Genomic DNA, 24,470 nt, shown 5'->3' with positions numbered 1-24,470 from the left:
CGTCCGCTGACCCCAATTATAACCCCTCCCGGTATAATGATGAGATAATTGTACACTTTATTATTATCTGGCTTGATTTTGCTGCAATACACTGTGATATTGCATTACCGTGTTTGGCCAGTCCACCATCTAGGTGGCGTAGGCGTCTGTTACCCTCCGTACGTTCACTAGGTGGAATAAGCGTGGCAGACAGAAGGTGTACATTAATTAATGAATGGATTTATTTTCAGTTCTGCTTTGATAACAATACAGATACTTTCAGTATACAATTTTGCTACCCACCAAACCTTTTTTTAATTACTGAAACTCCGGTACGGAGCGGCGGCATGAAAGGTTTATCGGCCCAGCTTGTGCTTGTGGAGACGCGTCTCTTGGTCAGTTGTCTCTCGACTTTGGTAACAATCATTCGGTAAAGAGAAGCATTTGGGGGGCAGGTACAGGGGAGAGGAAATGGCTTATCAGAGGAAGGAGGTTGAACAGAGCGTAAGTAATAAAAAGTTGCCCCGTGTTCTTTACCCGCCGTTGCCGCTGCCACTTCCGTCCACATCTATTTGGATATTCCTCTTGCGCAAAGCTCTTCTCACCCTGTTATGTGGTACTTTGTGAGGGTCCTGATAGCACTTCTCTGGATATCCTGAAGACCCCTCCTGGGTGGTGTCTAGATCTGCATGGGTGGGGTTCTGTTCAAGGTCCGCCCCCTCCTCTGGTGGAGTGATGCAAAAGCAGTCCTCGGTCATGGCTACAAATGTGTGTTTCCAGATGGTGTCGCACAACTGTTGACCTGCTCCAAACTTCTGTAAGGGAACCATTATATTTGTTAAGAACATGCTGCATATTCGGCAATTCTACCATACCCGGACCAGCTGAATGTTTGTATTCATATTAGGAGCAGCTGATAAAATATTTACTCAAAGGGATGCCATTGCTTAATAAAGTATGTCATTTGTTAAATCTGCTGTAAAATAGGAGGTGCAGTTCTACTCACTGGAAGATGGATACAGTCACCCCGTTGACACCACAATGTTGACCACTGTGATAGTGACATTGTAAAAAAATGTCAACATTCTGCAGGGAGGGGAGGGGTAGCCACTGGGGTTTGGGTTGGGCACTAGGGGAAGGCATTATTCAAAAGAGGGAGGGTTAGGCACTAGTGGATGGCATTAGTCACTAGGGGAGGGTTAGGCACTAGGTGAAGGCATTAGTCACTAGGGTGGGGTTAAGGTTGAGCAGTAAGTGAAGGGTTAGGGTTGGGTACTAGGGGAAGGCAGTCACTAGGGGGAGGGTTAGGTACTAAAGGGAGGGTAATTCACTAGGGTTAGGCACTAGGTGAAGGCATTAGTCACTAAAGGGAGGGTTAGTCACTAGAGTTAAGGTGCATACACACTAGACAATATGCTCCCTGAGCGATATTGTCTAGTGTGTCCCCGGCAGGCAGTGCTTAATGTCGTTTATGACATTGAGCACAGCCGCTGAACGATATCATTAACGATATCGTTCAGCGCCGGGCTCTCTCCCCCATTCCCTGACATGCAGCAACCTGACGAGATCTTAAGGTTGGCCTGCAAGTCAGCCCGATGAACGATGATGACGAACGACCCGCGGGAATGCGCGTCGTCGTCATCGTTCATCTTTTTGGGCTTAAAAATGGACGATAAAGTGGACGACTGAACGATAACGATATCGTTATCGTTCAGTCGTCCACTTTATCGCCCAGTGTGTACGCACCTTAGGGTTTAACACTAGGGGACGGCAGTCACTAGGGTTTGGCACTAGGGGAAGGCATTAGTTACTAGGGTTAGGGTTTGGCACTAGGGGAAGGCATGCAATAGAGGGAGGGTTAGGCACTAGGTGAAGGTGTTAGTCACTAGGGGGAGGGTTAAGGTTGAGCACTAGGCGAAGGGTTAGGCACTGGTGGAAGGCGTTAGTCGCTAGGGGGTGGGTTAGGTACTAGGTGAAGATATTAATCACTAGGGTTAGGGACTAGGGGGAGGGTTAAGTTTGAGCACTAGGTGAAGGCATTAGTCACTAGGGTTAGGGGAACTGCTCCATCACAGCTGAAAGTCCTCATTACGTCACTGCTGGACCCGCCAAAAGAGCTAAGTCACCACTGCACCACCAGGAACATTTTGTCAACATTCTAATCATGCCGACATGGTGAATGTCAACATTATGGGGTATATTTACCAAAGTGCAGGTTTTTAGAAGTTGGGTTCTTGCCCATAGCAACCAATCAGATTCTAGCTATTATCTTCTAGAAGATGCTAGATAAATGATAAATAGAACCTGATTGGTTGCATCTCCACTTCTAAATACCTGCACTTTAGTAACTATACCTCTATGAATGTTGACAAAATTATACCCAACCGGTAAGAAGAAGGGCTTCCCGATCTCATAGGCTTTAACTGTACTTTATAAAAAATAAATAACAAAGCAACAACTTAACCTTGTTCAAACTTTCATCAAGCAACTTTAAATGTCACTTATTACTATGGTAACTGCTGTAAAAGGAAGTGTCGCTTGAAGTTTGCTTCTTATTGAACTGGAACCTTAAAGTGTCTTTGCCATTTTTCTTGGACCACAAAAGATCAGCCCCCCCCCCCCCCCCTCCAAACCCCCCCCCCAAAACATTCAGCATCAGACAGAATTGCAAAGCTGCACGCAGGCATACAGTATACTGTAGTGTGTAGTGCACGCAGGTAGCTTTGCTATTCTGTCCTTGCTAATATGCAAATGCACAGGATGTGTATGTATGACACCCCCTGCTGCATTTGCGATCCCAGCACTACGGCCGAGCTCGCAGGCTGGGATTACCAAACGACCATTGGTGGTTGATGGTCGCGATGGTGGACGGTGCCGGGCCACCAGCCAGCTGAGTAAGCCTCAGCTTATGCAGGCTGGCCGGCTTGCAAGGCTAGGACACTGCATCGGTCGACATAGTCCCTACCCTTGCCACTCCCGGAAAACGTGGTTGACGCCCACACTTCTGGGAACGCTGGCCGCCCCTGCACCGCCCCTTAAATGCTCCTGCCTGTCAATCAGGCAGAGGCATGGAAGGGACTGCATGCGACTGCATGACCCATTCTGCACACTCGCAAAATGGGTCCTGCGCACGTGCAGATTCCCGATAATCGGGAATCTGCGATCAGCAGCGCATCAGCCCCTTTGTACGTACTTGTTCTGTTTTTTATATGTGTAGAATTTGCGATCCTGACTTCCCGACGCTGCAGATGTTAGTGGTGCCTTATCAGTAAATGGTGATGCCGCCACAGTGCCCGTTTATTTCCCAGTTCTGAGTATGTCAGAAAAATCTGTAAATTAGTTGTTGGGCTGCTCTGTGGCTCCAACATTCACTTCTGGCTGGCCAGACCCAGACACAGAGCTCCCCTGCAAGTAACGTGTCAAAGAGTCACTGTATGGGGCCGATTTAATTTGTGGCGATGTTCCGTTGGAACCTCGCTCACTGCTACTGGAAGCCTCCATGTTCTGTACTACAGCCACCTTATCAACTGTACATTTCCCGTTCTCCTCCATTGGGCACGGGCTTGGCCACAATGGATGTTACAGTGGATAGATCCGTGCAGCGTAATAATGACCTGTAGTGTCCAGAAGGTGAAGTGGTCAGTGACCCAGTACTTTGATGGGATAAAAAGTCTTTTGCCAGATATTATCCCAATAAGGTAAGAGGATCAGTGTTCCACCCCACCCCCTGGATAGGATAAGTGCATCTGACATATGGGATTGCTGTAGGGATAATGGGATCATTCAGACCTGGGACACAATTTGGGTGAGATTATTTCAATAATTCCTACTGCTGTGACAGGCGGGCATTTGGCAGATGCCATTATCTGACTCGATACCAGCCTGCATAAAGGTGAAACGGAGAGCACATCGTGCCAGTTGGGATTAAACCATGTAAGTGTAAAAGAGAACACTGTAAGATAAATCATTTAATGTAAATGGAACACAGTGGACAGCAAAAATTACAGGGAACCCCCAAACTCACCTGTGTGTATGTGATGCACCCTCTGCTGCAGTTCCTGGTGGAGGTTACACACCCGGAACATACTAAGTCCTTTCTGCAAGCGTCAAACCTGCCGTGACAAGAGACTTTATTGCGGATGGCTTTCACGTCTCAGCTGAAAACATCAAGGGGCCATTTATCAACGAGTTTTATCATATGCAACAAGTTTTATCATACGCAAAGAGTTTTAAAACTTGTTGTGTATGATAAGTGGTGCTCCAGCCAATCAGCTCCCAACTGTCATTTTACAAACATGACAGGAGCTGATTGGCTGGAGCACCATCATACACAACGAGTTTTGAAACTCGTTGCGTATGATAAAACTCGTTGCGTATGATAAAACTCATCGACAAATGGGCCTCTTAGTACCATATATATGTCCTTAACATTCCGGGCTGGAATCTTTACATACCGACTGCAACCGGAATTTGCCTAAATTAATTGACAGCATTTTAAACTTACATACAGAAGCACTCCTCTCATTGCCTGTACAGAAAGGGATACGCACAAGTTCTAGTTTTAAACAAAATCCGTTCAATTCTCACTTGTTGGGCCTGATTCAGAGTATCGGTATTGTGATGTTTTTGCAATACCGCAATGGTTTTTGATCCTTACATGCGCAGAGGTCACACCTCGCCATATACAGGTCCTGATCTGAGATCTCGCAGTGCCCCACAGCCGCATGCTGTGGCCATTTGGCGTTGTGCTACACATAGCAAACCTAGCCAGGAGAGGGTTTTCAGAGGAGCCCTCCCCAGCAATGGCCGCCGCACATGTGTGGTCTGTAGATCGTGCATGCGCAGGAGTCCTAGCACAGGAGTGAAGAGACCCCTGACGCGGTAACTTCAATCCCAGCACATCGCAGGGACGGGCTCCTTCCATCGCGACCATTGACCACCAGTGGGGGACGGCACGGGCGGCCGGCCAGCTGAGTAAGCCTCAGCTTACTCAGGCTGGTCGGCTTGCGAGTCCAGCAGACAGCGTAGTATGTCCACACAGTCTCTGGGCTGGTCACTCCTGGAAACGCTGGCTGCCCCCGCACTGCCCCTTAAATGCCTCTGCCTGTCAATCAGGCAGAGGCATTCGAGGGCTGGTGTGCATGTTAGCAGGACCCATTCTCCACACTCGCAGAATGGGTCTTGTGCATGCATAGATTCCCGATAATCGGGAATCTGCGTTCAGCAGTGCACTTGCCAGCACTGCTGAATTAGCCCCACAGTGCGGTAAGTTCCACCCTAAATGATCGGCACAAGCCAGACCTGTGTAAAACCCCCTTTCTTTAAATATACACTGATGCAAAGCTGAACGCAAGTCGGTTTTGCCGACGGATCTTGCGTGGGATTTTGTGACTATACACATGCTGGAGCTGAGCACGCAATTCTATGGGTGATGCTGAGTCCCTCGCGACCGCTCTCTCATCTCCGCCTGTGGCGAGGGGGAAAAAAACTGGGGTGGTAACGGGGAGCTTACGTATGGGCAATATTCAGTGAGGGCGTGTTGGCACAATTGCAGCCTGTGCCGAGTTGTGCCTATCAACCCAAGCGTCGGTCCAGTCAGAGATTTAAAAAAAAAATTAAATTGCACCCATTAATCACACGCTATGGCAGTCATTTTGTGGGCTGAACCGATATCTTAGTGCAGGGGTAGGGGAACCTTTTTTCTTCCAAGGACCATTTTGATATATATATATAACATTATTTGCGGGTTTGGTGCAGGTCATGCCCCCTCAATGTGAGGTCACACGGGGCGGGGCCACAAACGCCGATGAATACAGCTATGCCCGGAGCATCCTGAGGATGCTCCAGGGGGCTGTAAGGGCAGCGGTGTGACCATCTGAAAGGTCCTAAGGACGCTCCAGGCAGCACTGCTGCATAGATTCTGGCTGTAGGATGGCATTCTAAGCACCCTGCTAGCCAGATGAGGCTAGCAGAAAAAAGCTCTGAGGGCCAGACCAAATGTTTCTGGGGGTCTTATACGGCCCCCGGGCCTGAGGTTCCCCATCCCTGTCTTAGTGCAATATAGACCAGAGACATGTTTGGGTCGTAGAGGACAGGTGCTCCTTCAAGTAGCATACTAGGTTGGATCACACCACCGTATAATAAATATCCTTACCAGTCATCACAGAATTTGTTGCACAGGGGCAGTTCATGGACCCCTGCGACTGTTTTGGGGTGGCCCCACTTAGCAATCTGGGGGGAGCAGCGGTACATGCATTGCACCCGGGTCACATACTCCTCACACCTGAGACGAGAGAGACAACAAAAACGTCAGGATCTTCTCTCCAGATGTTGTTAATACACGTGGAGGGCAAAACAGCTGGGGTTACCTGGAACTGGGGGGGCCACATCCGTCCCATGGGAAGGGGGCATCTGATTGATCCTGAGAACAGCATGAATCTGGGAATTGGAGAAAATGATAGACATGAGAATGCTAGCTTACGGTACGATACGCCTGGTGCAAACATGCGCCCCCGGAATCCGCAGCAACCTGGAAACTTGCAGCAGGCTTATGGGACACTTAAAGAGACACCTCCTAAAATCTCTAAGGGCACGATTGATGTGTATCTCCACTCCCCTGCTATTCTTAACTTAGGGGTGATTCCTTCTGATCTGCCTCTGAGAGAATCAAAAGCATTTGATATCATCATCTGAAAACAACGGCTGCAATTTATGAACAGTGCAACCAATTTTAAAGTGTACATTTTTATATATGGCACATAGTGTATGGATTTATGTCCAGCCCTAAATCAGGATGACAAACATTTGTGAACTAAATAATTCGAGCTTCATGTGAAAATCTTTTCTATAACAAGGAATGTGGCGTAACAATATGCAAAATTAGTCATCTGCCCCCTTTCACCATGAAATCATCTTATGGGCTAAACGCTAAAGTGATATTATTGAAAGTGTAAACTTGTAAGGAGGCAGAGGCCAGAATAATACTAGCATTGTACAGAGGATAGGGGGGAACTTTTGTGTGAGATGCATCTAAAACGAGACTAGATGAATAGATGTAGCAGCTGTATTACACGGAATCGGAATGATTTACCGCCGGACCCATGCCCGGCGGTTGGAATCCCGACAGCGGTATCCCGGCAGAGGAGGAAATCCCGATCGTCCTAAGGTACGTATAAACTAACCTATTTCTACCCCCTGCTGCACCCTTAGGGGTGCCTAACCCTAACCTTCCCCCCCCCCCAGTGCCCAACCCTAATCCCCCCCTAAGTGCTTAAACCTAACCCCCCCTTCCCCGCCACCTAAACCTAAGTACCCCGGTGGGGTGCCTAACCCTAAGTCCCCCCCGGGGGTGCCTAATGCTAACCCCCCCTTCTCCTAGCCTAAACCTAACCTCGCAGGGGGTGCCTAACCCTAAGTCCCCCCAGGGAACCCTAAACCTAACCCTCCCCCCCGCCGCGGCTATCCATGCTCGGCACCTGGTGTCCCTTCGATCGGGATGTCGGGCTCCCGGTGTATGTCTAATGACAGGCGTAGGCATAGGTCTGCCAGCTTCCCGACTGCATACCGTATTACACTGTAATTCATGCAACATGCGTGACCTGCGGGGCGATGTAGGCTGGAAGAAGTGGTGCTGGAGGTTAGTATAGCAAAATTGGAAAGAAGTCCAAGGCTGAATAAAGACACTATGCTAGCCGTGTGTGGTGTGCCGGTGGCCAGTCTTTGTAAGGCGGGATGTGTATGTAGTGTGAGCACAGTTTATGAGATGGAAAGGCGGGATAGGGTGAAGATGGTGATGCAGGTGGCTCTGTGCCATGGAAGGTAGAGGACAGTTTAGAAGATGATATGGCAGGATGGAGGCGGCTGAGTGCAGGGCTATTCTTCTGGAAAAATAGGTTCAGGAACTGGGGGTGGAGCTATAGAAAAACAATTACCGGTGCATATATATATATATTATATATATATATATATATATAGTATTTATAAAAAAAGGCACTCAAAAGCGAATCGATATGTAATACCGACAGTCGGGATGCCTCCTGTCAATATACCGACAGCGGAATCCCGTTGATCTGTAACCCGACGGGTAAGGTAAGTATACTTCCCTCCCCTGCCCTACTCCCCCTAACCCTCTCCTTGTAGCCTAACCCTAAACCTCCACACCGTAACCCTCCCCGCTAGCGCCTAAACCTAAGACTTCCCCCTTCGTGCTTAAACCTAACCCTCCCCTCTCAGTACCTAACCCTAATACACACCCAGTGTGCCTAACCCTAACCCTCTTAGGGGTGCCTAACCCTTACCTCCCCCCACCCAAAACCTAACCATAACCCCAAAATGCTGCCTAAAGGTGGTTGCATGTCAGGGATGGTAGAGGACAGATAGAAGGTGATAAGGCAGGATGGCGGTGGCTGTGGGCCAGGGATGGTAGAGGACAGATAGAAGGTAATAAGGAAGGATGGAGGTGGCTGTGTGTCAGGGATGGTAGAGGTCAGATAGAAGGTGATAAGGCAGGATGGCGGTGGCTGTGTGTCAAGGATGGTAGAGGACAGATAAAAAGTGATAAGGCAGGATGGAGGTGGCTGTGTGTCAGAGATGGTAGAGGACAGATAGAAGGTGATAAGGCAGGATGGAGGTGGCTGTGTGTCAAGGATGGTAGAGGACAGATAAAAAGTGATAAGGCAGGATGGAGGTGGCTGTGTGTCAGAGATGGTAGAGGACAGATAGAAGGTGATAAGGCAGGATGGAGGTGGCTGTGTGTCAAGGATGGTAGAGGACAGATAAAAAGTGATAAGGCAGGATGGAGGTGGCTGTGTGTCAGGGATGGTAGAGGACAAATAAAAGGTGATAAGGCAGGATGGAGGTGGCTGTGTATCAGATTTTAGAGGTCAGATAGAAGATGATAAGGTAGGATGGAGGTGGCTGTGTGTCAGTGATGGTAGAGGACAGTTTAGAAGATGATATGGCAGGATGGAAGTGGCTGTGTGTCAGGGATGGTAGAGGACAGATAAAAATTGATAATGCAGGATGGAGGTGGCTGTGTGTCAGGGATGGTAGAGGTCAGATAGAAGGTGATAAGGCAGGATGGAGGTGGCTGTGTGTCAGGGATGGTAGAGGACAGTTTAGAAGATGATAAGGCAGGATGGAGGTGGCTGTGTGTCAGTGATGGTAGAGGACAGCTTAGAAGATGATAAGGTAGGATGGTGGTGGCTGTGAATCAGGGATGGCAGAGGACAGTTTAGAAGAAGATAAGGCAGGGTGGACGTGGCTGTATCTCGAATGGTAGAGGACAGATAGAAGGTGATAAGGTATGATGGAGGTGGCTGTGTGTCAGGGATGGTAGAGGACAGATAAAAGGTGATAAGGCAGGATGGAGGTGGTTGTGTGTCAGGGATGGTAGAGGACAGTTTAGAAGATGATATGGCAGGTTGGAGGTGGCTGTGTATCAGAGATTTTAGAGGTCAGATAGAAATGATAAGGTAGGATGGAAGTGGCTGTGTGTCAGTGATGGTAGAGGACAGTTTAGAAGATGATATGGCAGGATGGAGGTGGCTGTGTGTCAGGGATGGTAGAGGACAGATAAAAGGTGATAAGGCAGGATGGAGGTGGTTGTGTGTCAGGGATGGTAGAGGACAGTTTAGAAGATGATATGGCAGGTTGGAGGTGGCTGTGTATCAGATTTTAGAGGTCAGATAGAAATGATAAGGTAGGCTGGAGGTGGCTGTGTGTCAGTGATGGTAGAGGACAGTTTAGAAGATGATATGGCAGGATGGAGGTGGCTGTGTGTCAGGAATGGTAGAGGACAGATAGAATGTGATATGGCAGGATGGAGGTGGCTGTGTGTCACAGATGGTAGAGGTCAGATAGAAGGCGATAAGACAGAATGGAGGTGGCTGTGTATCAGATATGGTAGAGGACAGTTTAGAAGATGATAAGGCAGGATGGAGGTGTGTGTGTGTCAGTGATGGTAGAGGACAGTTTAGAAGATGATAAGGCAGGATGGAGGTGGCTGTGTCAGGGATGGTAGAGCACAATCTAGAAGGTGATAAGGCAGGATGGAGGTGGCTGTGTGTCAGAGATGGTAGAGGACAGTTTAGAAGATGATAAGGCAGGATGGAGGTGGCTGTGTGTCAGGGATGGTAGAGGTCAGATAAAAGTTGAAAATGCAGGATGGAGGTGGCTGTGTGTCAGACATGGTAGAGGTCAGATAGAAGGTGATAAGGCAGGGTGGAGGTGGCTGTGTGTCAGGGATGGTAGAGAACAGTTTAGAAGATAAGGCAGGATGGAGGTGGCTGTGTGTCAGAGATGGTAGAGGACAGATAGGAGGTGATAAGGTAGGATGGAGGTGGCTGTGTGTCAGGGATGGTAGAGGACAAATAAAAGGTGATAAGGCAGGATGGAGGTGGCTGTGTATCAGATTTTAGAGGTAAGATAGAAGATGATAAGGTTGGATGGAGGTGGCTGTGTGTCAGTGATGGTAGAGGACAGTTTAGAAGATGATATGGCAGGATGGAGGTGGCTGTGTGTCAGGGATGGTAGAGGACAGATAAAAATTGATAATGCAGGATGGAGGTGGCTGTGTGTCAGAGATGGTAGAGGTCAGATAGAAGGTGATAAGGCAGGATGGAGGTGGCTGTGTGTCAGGGATGGTAGAGGACAGTTTAGAAGATGATAAGGCAGGATGGAGGTGGCTGTGTGTCAGTGATGGTAGAGGACAGCTTAGAAGATGATAAGGTAGGATGGTGGTGGCTGTGAATCAGGGATGGCAGAGGACAGTTTAGAAGAAGATAAGGCAGGGTAGAGGTGGCTGTATCTCGAATGGTAGAGGACAGATAGAAGGTGATAAGGTAGGATGGAGGTGGCTGTGTGTCAGGGATGGTAGAGGACAGATAAAAGGTGATATGGCAGGATGGAGGTGGCTGTGTGTCAGAGATGGTAGAGGTCAGATAGAAGGTGATAAGGCAGGATGGCAGTGGCTGTGTGTCAAGGATGGTAGAGGACAGATAAAAAGTGATAAGGCAGGATGGAGGTGGTTGTGTGTCAGGGATGGTAGAGGACAGTTTAGAAGATGATATGGCAGGTTGGAGGTGGCTGTGTATCAGAGATTTTAGAGGTCAGATAGAAATGATAAGGTAGGCTGGAGGTGGCTGTGTGTCAGTGATGGTAGAGGACAGTTTAGAAGATGATATGGCAGGATGGAGGTGGCTGTGTGTCAGGAATGGTAGAGGACAGATAGAATGTGATATGGCAGGATGGAGGTGGCTGTGTGTCACAGATGGTAGAGGTCAGATAGAAGGTGATAAGACAGAATGGAGGTGGCTGTGTATCAGATATGGTAGAGGACAGTTTAGAAGATGATAAGGCAGGATGGAGGTGTGTGTGTGTCAGTGATGGTAGAGGACAGTTTAGAAGATGATAAGGCAGGATGGAGGTGGCTGTGTCAGGGATGGTAGAGCACAATCTAGAAGGTGATAAGGCAGGATGGAGGTGGCTGTGTGTCAGAGATGGTAGAGGACAGTTTAGAAGATGATAAGGCAGGATGGTGGTGGCTGTGTTTCAGGGATGGTAGAGGACAGATAAAAGGTGATAAGGTAGGATGGAGGTGGCTGTGTATCAGAGATTTTAGAGGTCAGATAGAAGATGATAGGGTTGATGGAGGTGGCTGTGTGTCAGTGATGGTAGAGGACAGTTTAGAAGATGATATGGCAGGATGGAGGTGGCTGTGTGTCAGGGATGGTAGAGGACAGATAAAAGTTGATAATGCAGGATGGAGGTGGCTGTGTGTCAGACATGGTAGAGGTCAGATAGAAGGTGATAAGGCAGGGTGGAGGTTGCTGTGTGTCAGGGATGGTAGAGAACAGTTTAGAAGATGATAAGGCAGGATGGAGGTGGCTGTGTGTCAGAGATGGTAGAGGACAGGTAGGAGGTGATAAGGTAGGATGGAGGTGGCTGTGTGTCAGGGATGGTAGAGGACAGATAGAAGGTGATAAGGCAGGATGGAGGTGGCTGTAAGTCAGAAATTGTATACCACAATTTAGAAGATTATAAGGCAGGATGGAGGTGGCTGTGTGTCAGGGATGGTAGAGCACAATTTAGAAGGTGATAAGGTAGGATGGAGGTGGCTGTGTGTCAGGGATGGTAGAGGACAGCTAGAAGACGATAAGGCAGGATGGAGTTGGCTGTGTGTCAGGGATGGTAGAGGACAGTAGAGAAGATGATAAGGTAGGATGGAGGTGGCTGTGTGTCAGAGATGGTAGAGGACAGTTTAGAAGGTGATAAGGCAGGATGGAGGTGGCTGTGTGTCAGGGATGGTAGAGGACAAATAAAAGGTGATAAGGTAGGGTGGAGGTGGCTGTGTGTCAGAGATGGTAGAGGTCAGATAGAAGGTGATAAGGCAGGATATAGGTGGCTGTGTGTCAGGAATGGTATACCACAATTTAGAAGATGATAAGGACGGATGGAGGTGACTGTGTGTCTGGAATGGTAGAGCACAATTTACAAGGTGATAAGGCAGGATGGAGGCCAGTGTAACATTAGTGATGAAGGCTACAAGGCCGGCTACAGATGCTGGGGAGAGTGTAATTGTAGTTATGAAGGCTAGAAGGCCGGATACAGAGGCTGGAGGCCAGTGTAACATTAGTGATGAAGGCTAGAAGGCCGGATACAGAGGCTGGGGAGAGTGTAATTGTAGTTATGAAGGCTAGAAGGCCAGATACAGAGGCTGGGGAGAGTGTAATTATAGTTATGAAGGCTACAAGGCCGGATACAGATGCTGGGGAGAGTGTAATTGTAGTTATGAAGGCTAGAAGGCCGGATACAGAGGCTGGAGGCCAGTGTAACATTAGTGATGAAGGCTAGAAGGCCGGATACAGAGGCTGGGGAGAGTGTAATTGTAGTTATGAAGGCTAGAAGGCCAGATACAGAGGCTGGGGAGAGTGTAATTATAGTTATGAAGGCTACAAGGCCGGATACAGATGCTGGGGAGAGTGTAATTGTAGTGATGAAGGCTACAAGGCCGGATACAGATGCTGGGGAGAGTGTAATTATAGTTATGAAGGCTACAAGGCCGGATACAGATGCTGGGGAGAGTGTAATTGTAGTGATGAAGGCTACAAGGCCGGATCAGAGGCTGGAGGCCTGTGTAACATTAGTGATGAAGGCTACAAGGCCGGATACAGATGCTGGGGAGAGTGTAATTGTAGTTATGAAGGCTAGAAGACAGGATACAGAGGCTGGAGGCCAATATTACGGTAGTTATGAAGGCTACAAGACAGGATGAGTACCGTATGTCTGTGCTTTGAAGGCCACTCACTGCTGCTTATTTATTCTAGCTAAGAACTGAGTAATATGAATAAAGCCACCTTCTTAGATGAGGAGCTACAGCAATGGTTTTACAGGACTGTGATAGGATTTGACAGGAATGTGAGAGTGGCCGTGTAAGAATTAAAATAAACAGGTCTTTATTCCTATTTTTAAAACATTATCCCCCAAAAAATATTAAAAACAGGTTCTTTAATTAACATTTTTTTTTTTACATTTTTTAATTTAAATGTATTTCTCACAGGCTGTTTTGCTAACCCACTTGTTACATACCAACATATTTTATTACACTGTATTATTCACACGATGCCCAATAATGATTGGGCTCCCCCATGTGTGGTCATTTTACACCTGTACGGCTGCAGAAGGGGCCCCAGCGTTGATTGTCTAGTTATCGTTTTATTTTGTTACCCTCATGCTCGGGACCGGAGCCGCGAAAAGCCGAGATGGGCGAAAAGCGCAATGTTTTCGCCTCATTTGCGTGTTTTGAGGGGAAGTTTTCGCCTCCTTACTCAATACGCGCTCATGCTAGGATATAGGGATCAGCGAAAGCTATTAATTAATACTATTTTTAAGACAAATGATTTTATAGATGACAATTTGGATACTACAGAAGAGGATTTAGACCTTAATATGTGCAATTTAGAGAACATTTTAATTCAAGAGAGTAAAACCTGGTGGGGGGTAGTCACACTTGAGAACTACATTTCCCATCAGATTATACCTAGGGGTTTAACGATACAGAAAAAATCTACCTCTAAGAATATGGATAATGAATTCTATGAAAGATGGAATAAAATATTAGAAGATTGTTCAGTATCATTAATGCAATTAATTATACAACAAAGAAAAAAGGATTTATCAACTTTGGAAGAAAAAAATCAATCACCTAACCACAGTACTTACACCATATAGGGAATCAGAAGATTATATTCATAGAGAAAGAGAAATGGAAAGTAGGATTGTAAGGAAAGAAAAATAAATTATTCTCCGGAAACAGAGAAAATTTAAGAGAGATCTTAAAGAGTTAAATATGAATATAAAGATCCATACTAAAACTGACCACTCTCGTCAGAATGAAGAAAGTAAGATAGATACTCCCAGTGAAAAGGGACATTTTAATTCATATGATGACGATTGTACTTGCGATATAGATGACCTAGAAGAAGGCTTCTCTGAGGAGGTTCAACGAGAGGAAAGGTATCAGAGGAGAGACCGTAGAGAAAACACTAAACCAAGAAGAGTTAGTTTTAGAAAGGACGAATGGGAATATCCGTCAAGTTCCAGGACACAATATCAAGGACAAAAGAAAAACAACAGATATGAAAAACGGTTTCCCAGGTATCAGAATTCTAATAGACGCCGTCCAAGAAGTACTTCCAGGGATTCCTTATATATCAAAGACGAGTGGCATATAAACGATGGAAGAAGATCAAGAAGTCCCTTACCCACCTACAACAGATTTCAATCTATGAACAAACGTGATTTTTTAGACAGGAACAGAAGGAGAAGGAATTGGAACTAATAAGAAAAGCCAGAAAACATAAAACTAAATCTTCACGGGGCTGCAGAATAAAGAGAAAAAACGTCTTCTGGTCATTAATCAGGATCCTATAGAGGAAGAAACACGTATGAAAGTTTTCAATTTAAGTACTCATACACTTACCAAGGAAGAAAACTCTGTATTGGCAAAGGGGTTAAAATTTGCCCCAAACAACCAACTTGATAAATTTGGTACCTATCTTGACCTACAAAAATTTGTCAGGAAATTGTCCATTAAAAAATACTTCCTCAGTACGAATACTGAAGGGAAGAGTGAAAGAAAGTTATTTAAACCTAGATCTACTTTTAATCCCACCTTTAACCGTGGGTGTTTTATTGACAGCTTTACGAAGGCAGTCAGTATGGATTTGGAGGGTATCAAAATGAAAAAGAAGCCTTATGAAAGGGACAATCTTACATATAAGGAAAGAAAGGCCCTCAAAGATCTGGGAAATAACCCAGAGATTGTCATAAAACCAGCTGACAAAGGCGGTAGTATAGTGATCATGGACACCAGTAATTACAATACAGAGGTGATGAGACAGCTGAATGACATAGATACTTATAAGCTACTCAAAACCAATCCCAGTGATAGAATTGAGAAACTCTTATTAAATCTACTAGTAAGGTATAAGGATTCAGGTACTATCACAGACAATGAAATGCAATATATGGTCATCTCACCACCTACTATTCCAGTATTCTACATTCTCCCTAAGATACATAAAGATCTTTGTAATCCACCAGGACGTCCAATTGTAGCAGGGACAAACTCGATAACGGCTAATCTCTCTCATTTTGTTGACCACCATCTACAACCGGAAGTACTTAAACTTAGGTCTTATATCAAAGACACTTCTGATATACTAAATAAGACCAAAGGCATCATATGGGATGAAGACTGTTAGTGACTGCCGACGTCAAAAGTCTTTACACCATCATTGACCATAATAAGGGCATAGAGGCTGTCGATTAATTTTTTGAAAAGGGGAGAGCTAGCAGCAGAAAAAAATAGTTTTCTTGAGGAGGGCATTGAATTTATTTTGAAGAATAATTATTTCTGCTATTTAGGAAATTATTACATGCAAACGAGAGGAACTGCCATGGGCACTCGGTTTGCGCCCTCGTATGCCAACCTCTTCATGGGGTTCTGGGAAACAATGTTTATCTGGAATAATAATCCTTTTTTGGAGAATATAGTCTATTGGTACAGATACATAGACGACATTTGGTTCATATGGAAGGGAGATGAAATTACATTAGAATCCTTTAAAAAAACCTTGGAACCAACCACCTTTAATATCGAATTAACTTACAATTCTAGTAAGGTGGAAGTAAACTTTCTGGATCTTACCTTTTATGTGGAAAATAATATTCTTAAAACTCGTAATTACTGTAAAGCCACGGATTGCAACGCCTATATAGATTGTAATAGTAATCACCACAGTACTTGGCTCAAAAACATCCCGAAGGTTCAGGTCAGAAGGATAAGAAGAAACTGCATGGATGTAAAAGTTTTCCAAGATCAAATCAATACATACAAAAACAGATTCATCGCTAAAGGATATACTGATAAGGAAATGGATGAACATATAGAAAATATGATCAATGTAGATAGGGAAACACTACTAAAACCAATTGGTTCTCAAGAGAATACTTCAGATTCCTTTAAGTTACCCTTTATCACTTCTTTTAATGTCCAACACAAAGAATTTGAAAAGATAATTCGGAGACATTGGAATTTACTTACTCGGGATCCTGTTTTAAAATCAGTAATTCCTCCTAAACCCAAGTTTGTTTATAGGAAGGCACCTAACATTAAGAATAAAATTGTAAAAAGTGCCATCCCGCCAAAAAGAACGGGAAGAGTGAAGACCAAAGGGTTCCATCGCTGTGGAACGTGCCTGGTATGCAGATCCTTTACTAAACAACCTACAAAAATTGAAAACTTTTATTCCAAAACTGGGGAGTCCCACCCTATACCAGATTTTATAACTTGTACAACAAAAAATTGTATCTATTTAATAGAGTGTACATGTGGTTTGTGGTATATTGGACGGACGGGCCGCTGTCTAAAAGACAGATGGTCAGAACACCTCAGAAACATCAAAAAGGGCTTTGAAAACCATTCTTTATCTGCTCATTTTAAAGAAATGCATAATAACTCAATTGGAAATATTAAACAAATGATTGGAATTAGGCAGGTGTGTAACCATTGGAGAAAGAAAGATCAGGAAGCCCGTTTGGCTCAGACAGAAATGAAATATATATTTGATTTTAATACTCTCAAACCCAATGGTCTTAACACAGACTTTGAGCTAAAATGGTTTTTATGATTAATGCATTTTTATTGTCATTATCCATTTTTTAACTATACCAGTTCTAACTTATTAGGATTTTATATTCTTTATTTATTTTCCCTGATCCAAGATGGCGGAAAGAGCCACGTTTCATATGAAGTTTTTAGCTGCTCATAAATGGCTTTTTTCTTGTGCATACACCCCTGACAATACTTATATGCTAACAGTATCAAACTCTCTATTTGGGGTAGTAGCGGGGATCAAGTCCTTTTATGAAATGATATGTGCATCTACCTCTTCCGACACCGGAAGTGACGCGTGCGTGTCATCACTAACCAGAAGCTAGCCACTTCCGCGTTCCGTCTTAGCGTTATACATTGCTTTCAAGTTTTAATAATGTTTATTGTTCTCTATGCACATATGTTTAAGGTCTTTTATGTAATGTACGTGGATTTTACTATTTTCTAATACTATTTGTGTACATTTGAATTAATGTTGGATCAACCAATGAGATCTCTAGGGAGGGTATATATATGGACTTAACTCCACCATTTTTACACCTTGAAAAAGACTAAAATTATAGTTGAAACGCGTTGGTGTTCCAGTTCAAGGTCTGATCCAGGAAGTGAAGCTCTTTTCAAAGACACTGCAGATCGTCTTGGGACCCCTTGTTCCTGTCTCTCAGGAAGGACTCCTATAGCGCTTTTGGTGTACTTTGTCTACACCCCCACTTTCCGGTACGCCTTGATTCTTATCATAATACGGTGGATATTTTTTATGTCTTGTATTTACATGTCTCACTTTAATACATGGTAATACACTAGGAAGGTCCCTTTCTTTTTCCTTTCTTTTATGTGCACGTGAGTGACATGGGAATAAGGATACCTTCATGAAAAAAGCATCTTGAACATAACAAAGCAACCCTCCTATTGTGACCACGGAGATAGCCCACAGAGACTCTTACCACATACTTTTATTGAAGTTTTTGTCACGTTGTATACGAGCATACAGTGGCAGCATCTACTATTCTGACTCTATGTCCTTGTATTTTGTGCGCTCTGGTGACTATATTGTGTTTTATATATCTCTTTTGGGGTAATTTTAGGGATTACCTTTTGCCATCAGTAGCTGCCTACCGTGAAGCGCAGATCCATATATTGTCAATACGCGCTCCCGCTTTTCGCCCTATTCATTTGTAAAACAGTCGAAAACGCATATTGGCGAATGCAGCGAATAGCGGAACTGGCAAAAAGGTTTGTTTTTGGGAAGGAAATCAGTCTGTACCCCCAATAAAGCCTAACTCAGCCGGGGAACTAATATAGAAGTGTATTAATAACCCTAATAAAAGTAATTAGGTTAGTTATATTGAGTCAAAGGGCTAATATATGCATACCTACAGAAGTGTGGAAAAATGATGGAAAGCATTTTTTTTGGGGGGGGGGGGGAGGGAAATAATTGCTGTAGTTAAATTGGGGTGCATGTAAATGGGTACTAGTATATTTTTGTGTCCATAATGTGCAGATTTAAATATTAAAACAAATACACCTGCTGCAGCCACCTGCAATCCTAAAAACACCTGTCCCATCCATAGATCACCCCAAAATACCTGTCCCACCCATTGAGCCCCCCAAAATACCTGTCCCACCCATAGAGCCCCCCAAAATACCTGTCCCAGTACTTTAGACCCATTTTCCAATACTTTTTACACATTTGCCCCAAAAATGACATGTCTTTTTTTGGGGTGAATTAATTTATTTTTTTTCCGAATTGGTCATTAAGGGGGTTCTTTCATAGGGTTATGTACCAAGTCCCAACATTTGTACCCCAAAATATGGATTTTGCACTTCTTTTCTCCTGCATTTGCCTATAGAGTTTTTGCCTAGGACGAAAACGTCCTGGAAATGAATAAGGCGATACTTCGGAAACAGGCGAAAACCGCGACTCGGCGAAAACTTTTCGCGGATCTAATTGGACACGGGCCTTGGTGAGGAATAACCACACACAGGCTGTGACAGGGATCAGACACCATGGGGTCTATTTACTAAGCAGTGTTAGGAGACAGAGTGAAAAGTGATAAGAAAGTGATAAGGTGCCAGCCAATCAGCTCCCAACTGTCATTTTTCAAACAGCCTGTGAGATGACAGTTGGGAGCTGATTGGCTGGCACCTTATCACTTTCTTATCACTTTTCACTCTGTCTCCTAACACTGCTTAGTAAATAGACCCCCATCTGAGCAGTAAAAGTCCCAGAGTGGACTTATGGCAATGTAATACCTGCTAGCTCTATTGCCACCCCATATCCCTCTATATTCCAGTTCACACTCACGGCTAGAATACTGCTGGCATTTTGTCAGCCCGGGTTCTGCACTGGCCGTCTTCTTCTGTTGCCAGTCTACTAGACAGGTACCGGGAGACCCGCTTGTCAGGGAGAATAGAAGGAAGGAGGAGAGGAGGGAAACTAACAGCACAGACATAATATCCTATGGGGAAGAGAGAGAATATTATTATAATAATAATAATCATGTAATAGAAAATGCTATAGCACCCCATGCTTAATCTGAAACTGTATTCTGGTTACCCAGCTCCTGAGTGCCTAAATACCCAAATAACATCATATTATACCAAACCAGCTCCTGAGTCTTAATGCCCCAATAACACCATATTACAGTAACTCAGTTCCTGAGTGCCCTAATGCCCCAATAACATCTCATTACAGTAACCCAGCTCCTGAGTGTCTTATTAGCCCTGTAACATCTTATTACAGTAACCCAGCTCCTGAGTCTTAATGCCCAAATAACACCATATTACAGTAACCCAGCTACTGAGTGCCCTAATGCCCCAATAACATCTCATTACAGTAACCCAGCTCCTGAGTGTCTTATTACCCCTGTAACATCTTATTACAGTAACCCAGCTCCTGAGTCTTAATGCCCAAATAACACCATATTACAGTAACCCAGCTACTGAGTGCCCTAATGCCCCAATAACATCTTATTACAGTAACCCAGCTCCTGAGTCTTAATGCCCCAATAACACCATATTACAGTAACCCAGCTCCTGAGTGCCCTAATGCCCCAATAACACCATATTACAGTAACCTAGCTCCTGAGTGCCCTAATGCCCCAATAACACCATATTACAGTAACCCAGCTCCTGAGTGCCCTAATGCCCCAATAACATCTCATTACAGTAACCCAGCTCCTGAGTGTCTTATTACCCCTGTAACATCTTATTACAGTAACCCAGCTCCTGAGTCTTAATGCCCCAATAACACCATATTACAGTAACCCAGCTCCTGAGTGCCCTAATGCCCCAATAACACCATATTACAGTAACCCAGCTCCTGAGTGCCCTAATGCCCTAATAACACCATATTACAGTAACCCAGCTCCTGAGTGCCCTAATGCCCCAATAACATCTCATTACAGTAACCCAGCTCCTGAGTGTCTTATTACCCCTGTAACATCTTATTACAGTAACCCAGCTCCTGAGTCTTAATGCCCCAATAACACCATATTACAGTAACCCAGCTCCTGAGTGCCCTAATGCCCCAATAACACCATATTACAGTAATGCAGCTCCTGAGTGTTTTATTACCCCTGTAACATTTTATTACAGTAACCCAGCTCCTGAGTGTCTTATTACCCCTGTAACATCTTATTACAGTAACCCAGCTCCTGAGTCTTAATGCCCCAATAACACCATATTACAGTAACCCAGCTCCTGAGTGCCCTAATGCCCTAATAACACCATATTACAGTAACCCAGCTCCTGAGTGCCCTAATGCCCCAATAACATCTCATTACAGTAACGCAGCTCCTGAGTGTATTCTTATCTCTGTACAGGTAACCAGTAACTGGGAGAGAATGGGTTGAATTACACACAAGAACTTAGAAATAGCTGAAAGATCAAAGAAAGTTAACTCTTTCAATCAATTGTGTCCAGAAGACATACAGTAGATACAGGGGCATCGAAACGATTTTATGTTGGGGGGGAGGCGACATGAAATCATTCCTCCCACCCCTTACATCAACCCCTACTTACCTGTTGCGCCGGAGCTCCGAAAGCGAGCCATGTCCATGGAACCACACTTCCGCCCTCACGCGGCGTCACGTCCAGCTCGGATCAGGAATAGAGGAACAGCATCCGTGGACGCTCCCCTGCACCGCACTGAAGAGGAGCAGGTGTACTGCGCGGTCTTTAACTAAAAGACCACACATTACACCTCCTCCGGCCCGGCGCCTTTCAAATGTTGGGGGGGGGGGTGAGCTGCCCTTTTGCCCCTCCCCCCGTTCTGATGCCTTTGAGTAGGTAGAAATTTGGCAAAGGATTTAAGGTTGGTGGTGCCCCCTTGAGAAAGTTGTACAAGATATACAAATAGGGGATTTTTAAATAGATCTTTTCTTGTCTCATAAAAAAATCCTACTATTTGTATATGTCCCTGCAACATCTTATTACAGTAACCCAGCTCCTGAGTGCCTTAATCCCACTGTAACAACTTATTACAGTAACCCAGCTCCTGTCTTATTAGCCCTGTAACATTTCAGTACAATAACCCAGTTCCTGAGTGTCTTAATCCCACTGTAACAACTTTCTACAGTAACCCAGCTCCTGAGTGCCTTATTACCCCTGTAACATCTTATTACAGTAACCCAGCTCCTGAGTGTCTTATTACCCCTGTAACATCTTATTACAGTAACCAAGCTCCTGACTGTCTTATTACTCCTGTAACATCTTATTACAGTAACCAAGCTCCTGACTGTCTTATTACTCCTGTAACATCTTATTACAGTAACCCAGCTCCTGAGTGTCTTAATCCCACTGTAACAACTTTCTACAGTAACCCAGCTACTGAGTGCCTTATTACCCCTGTAACTTCTTATTACAGTAACCCAGCTCCTGAGTGTCTTATTACCCCTGTAACATCTTATTACAGTAACCCAGCTTCTGAGTGTCTTATTACCCCTGTAACATCTTATTACAGTAACCCAGCTCCTGAGTGTCTTATTACCCCTGTAACATCTTATTACAGTAACCCAGCTCCTAAGTGTCTTATTACAGTAAGCCAGCTCCTGAGTGTCTTATTACCCCTGTACACATCTTATTACAGTAACCCAGCTCCTGAGTGTCTTATTACCCCTGTAACATGTTATTACAGTAACCCAGCTCCTGAGTGTCTTATTACCCCTGTAACATCTTATTACAGTAACCGAGCTCCTGAGTGTCTTATTACCCCTGTAACATCTTATTACAGTAACCCAGCTCCTGAGTGTCTTATTACCCCTGTAACATCTTATTACAGTAACCCAGCTCCTAAGTGTCTTATTATAGTAAGCCAGCTCCTGAGTGTCTTATTACCCCTGTACACATCTTATTACAGTAACCCAGCTCCTGAGTGTCTTATTACCCCTGTAACATGTTATTACAGAAACCCAGCTCCTGAGTGTCTTATTACCCCTGTAACATGTTATTACAGTAACCCAGCTCCTGAGTGTCTAATTACCCCTGTAACATCTTATTACAGTAACCCAGCTCCTGAGTGTCTTATTACCCCTGTAACATCTTATTACACTAACCAAGCTCCTGAGTGCCTTATTACCCCTGTAACATCTTATTACAGTAACCCAGCTCCTGAGTGTCTTATTACCCCTGTAACATCTTATTACATTAACCCAGCTCCTGAACGTCTTATTACCCCTGTAACATCTTATTACAGTAACCCAGCTCCTGAGTGCCTTATTACCCCTGTACACATCTTATTACAGTAACCCAGCTCCTGAGTGCCTTATTACCCCTGTAACATCTTATTACAGTAACCCAGCTCCTGAGTGTCCTGAGTGTCTTATTACCCCTGTAACATCTTATTACAGTAACCCAGCTCTTGAGTGTCTTATTACCCCTGTAACATCTTATTACAGTAACCCAGCTCCTGAGTGTCTTATTACCCCTGTAACATCTTATTACAGTAACCCAGCTCCTGAGTGTCTTATTACCCCTGTAACATCTTATTACAGTAACCCAGCTCCTGAGTGTCTTATTACCCCTGTAACATCTTATTACAGTAACCCAGCTCCTGAGTGTCTTATTACCCCTGTAACATCTTATTACAGTAACCCAGCTCCTGAGCGTCTTGTAACGTGTTGCTGCACATTAGTCCCGTGATTCCCCTTATGTCGCTGTCTGTACACATCACTCTGTTGCGTGGCAGCCTGCAAACACTTTATCCTTCAGATTAGCCAGAGATGTATTTATATACAACCTTCCTCCTGTAATACCCATATTAGCACGTTACCTGCCTGCCAGTGGCACACACTGCAGCATGTAACACCCTTTATATGCTGCCTTGCACTCTTCATTGCACACACTACAATAACAACACTGTCACCTGTAGCTCAGGTTCCCAGTGCCCATCTCTGTTCTGCCTCCTCTGCTGTCTCACAGCCCGTTACTGCATTCACATTAATCTCATCACTTTGTACAGTTACCCTGCTGCACTGCTTCCCAGCCTCTGCAGCATCCTCCCCGCTCCTCTCTACCTGATCTACCCCCCCCCCCACTATTAGCAGCCAGTGCCCTGCCACACTCTGTGTCCCCTCACCTGTGTCGTCTATCTGGGCCGCAGATTGTCACCTGGTGCTGTCACTGTGATGTGTTCTCTCAATCCACTGATTCTGTATCTAAAGATTTCCTGCAACCCCCCCTTCATCACATCCCTTTATCTCCACCTCCCTCCTCCTCTCGCTGCCTCCCCCTCTGCACCGGTCACTTCAAGCCACCAGCTCCACAGAGACTCATCTGTCATATCAAATACTGTATATATATATATATATATATATATATATTTATATATATATATATTTATATATATATATATGTATATATCTAGAAAAATAGATGGGTACAGCGCCAATATTTGTAAATTTATGATACGAAAATGGACAATTTGAAATTAAATAGCACCTCAACCTGTAAATATTTTAGGCGTCAGCTCTGGGTAAATAGGAAAATACTAGTGCAAGTATTTAAAAAACAAATAAACAGAATTTGAATTGACCCTTAAGCGACAGGTATGCTAAGTAAAATAAATATTTTTCCCATATGAATAATACGTAAATCAGCAAGTGAGTATAAAGGCCCTCATTCAGAGCCGTACGCTCTGAGCAGAGCGCACGCTCTGAATGAGGGCCGGGCTCCATTTTCATGGAGCGTCCTCCTGGACGCTCGTATAGCTGTGGGTCACCACCCACAGGCTATACGAGCGTGCTTTGTGATGGCCGCGATGGTCGAGACCATCGCGACCATCGAAATTGCGAGCCGGAGCCTGCGGTTGAGGTTT

The 24,470-nt window shown here is 44.8% G+C and overlaps 1 protein-coding gene across 1 annotated transcript; it reads right to left on the bottom strand.

Annotated features, from left to right (window-relative positions):
• Positions 1-199: 199 nt before the first annotated feature.
• On the bottom strand, positions 200-23,820 carry RTBDN (retbindin). The gene is made up of 6 exons (XM_088474010.1): positions 23,733-23,820; positions 19,461-19,614; positions 6,348-6,417; positions 6,134-6,262; positions 4,004-4,091; positions 200-794 (listed from the first exon to the last, which is right to left on the bottom strand). Exons 2-6 carry the CDS (start codon positions 19,606-19,608, stop codon positions 513-515), a joined length of 717 nt encoding a protein of 238 aa, XP_088330136.1. The 5' UTR covers positions 19,609-19,614; positions 23,733-23,820; the 3' UTR covers positions 200-512.
• Positions 23,821-24,470: the final 650 nt, after the last annotated feature.

Source organism: Taudactylus pleione, unplaced genomic scaffold, assembly GCF_031769625.1.
Source record: "Taudactylus pleione unplaced genomic scaffold, aTauple2 ptg000145l, whole genome shotgun sequence".
Classification (NCBI taxonomy): Eukaryota; Metazoa; Chordata; class Amphibia; order Anura; family Myobatrachidae; genus Taudactylus; species Taudactylus pleione.
The sequence above is the reverse complement of the archived record's forward strand: the minus strand, read 5'-3'. Positions and strand labels throughout refer to the sequence as shown.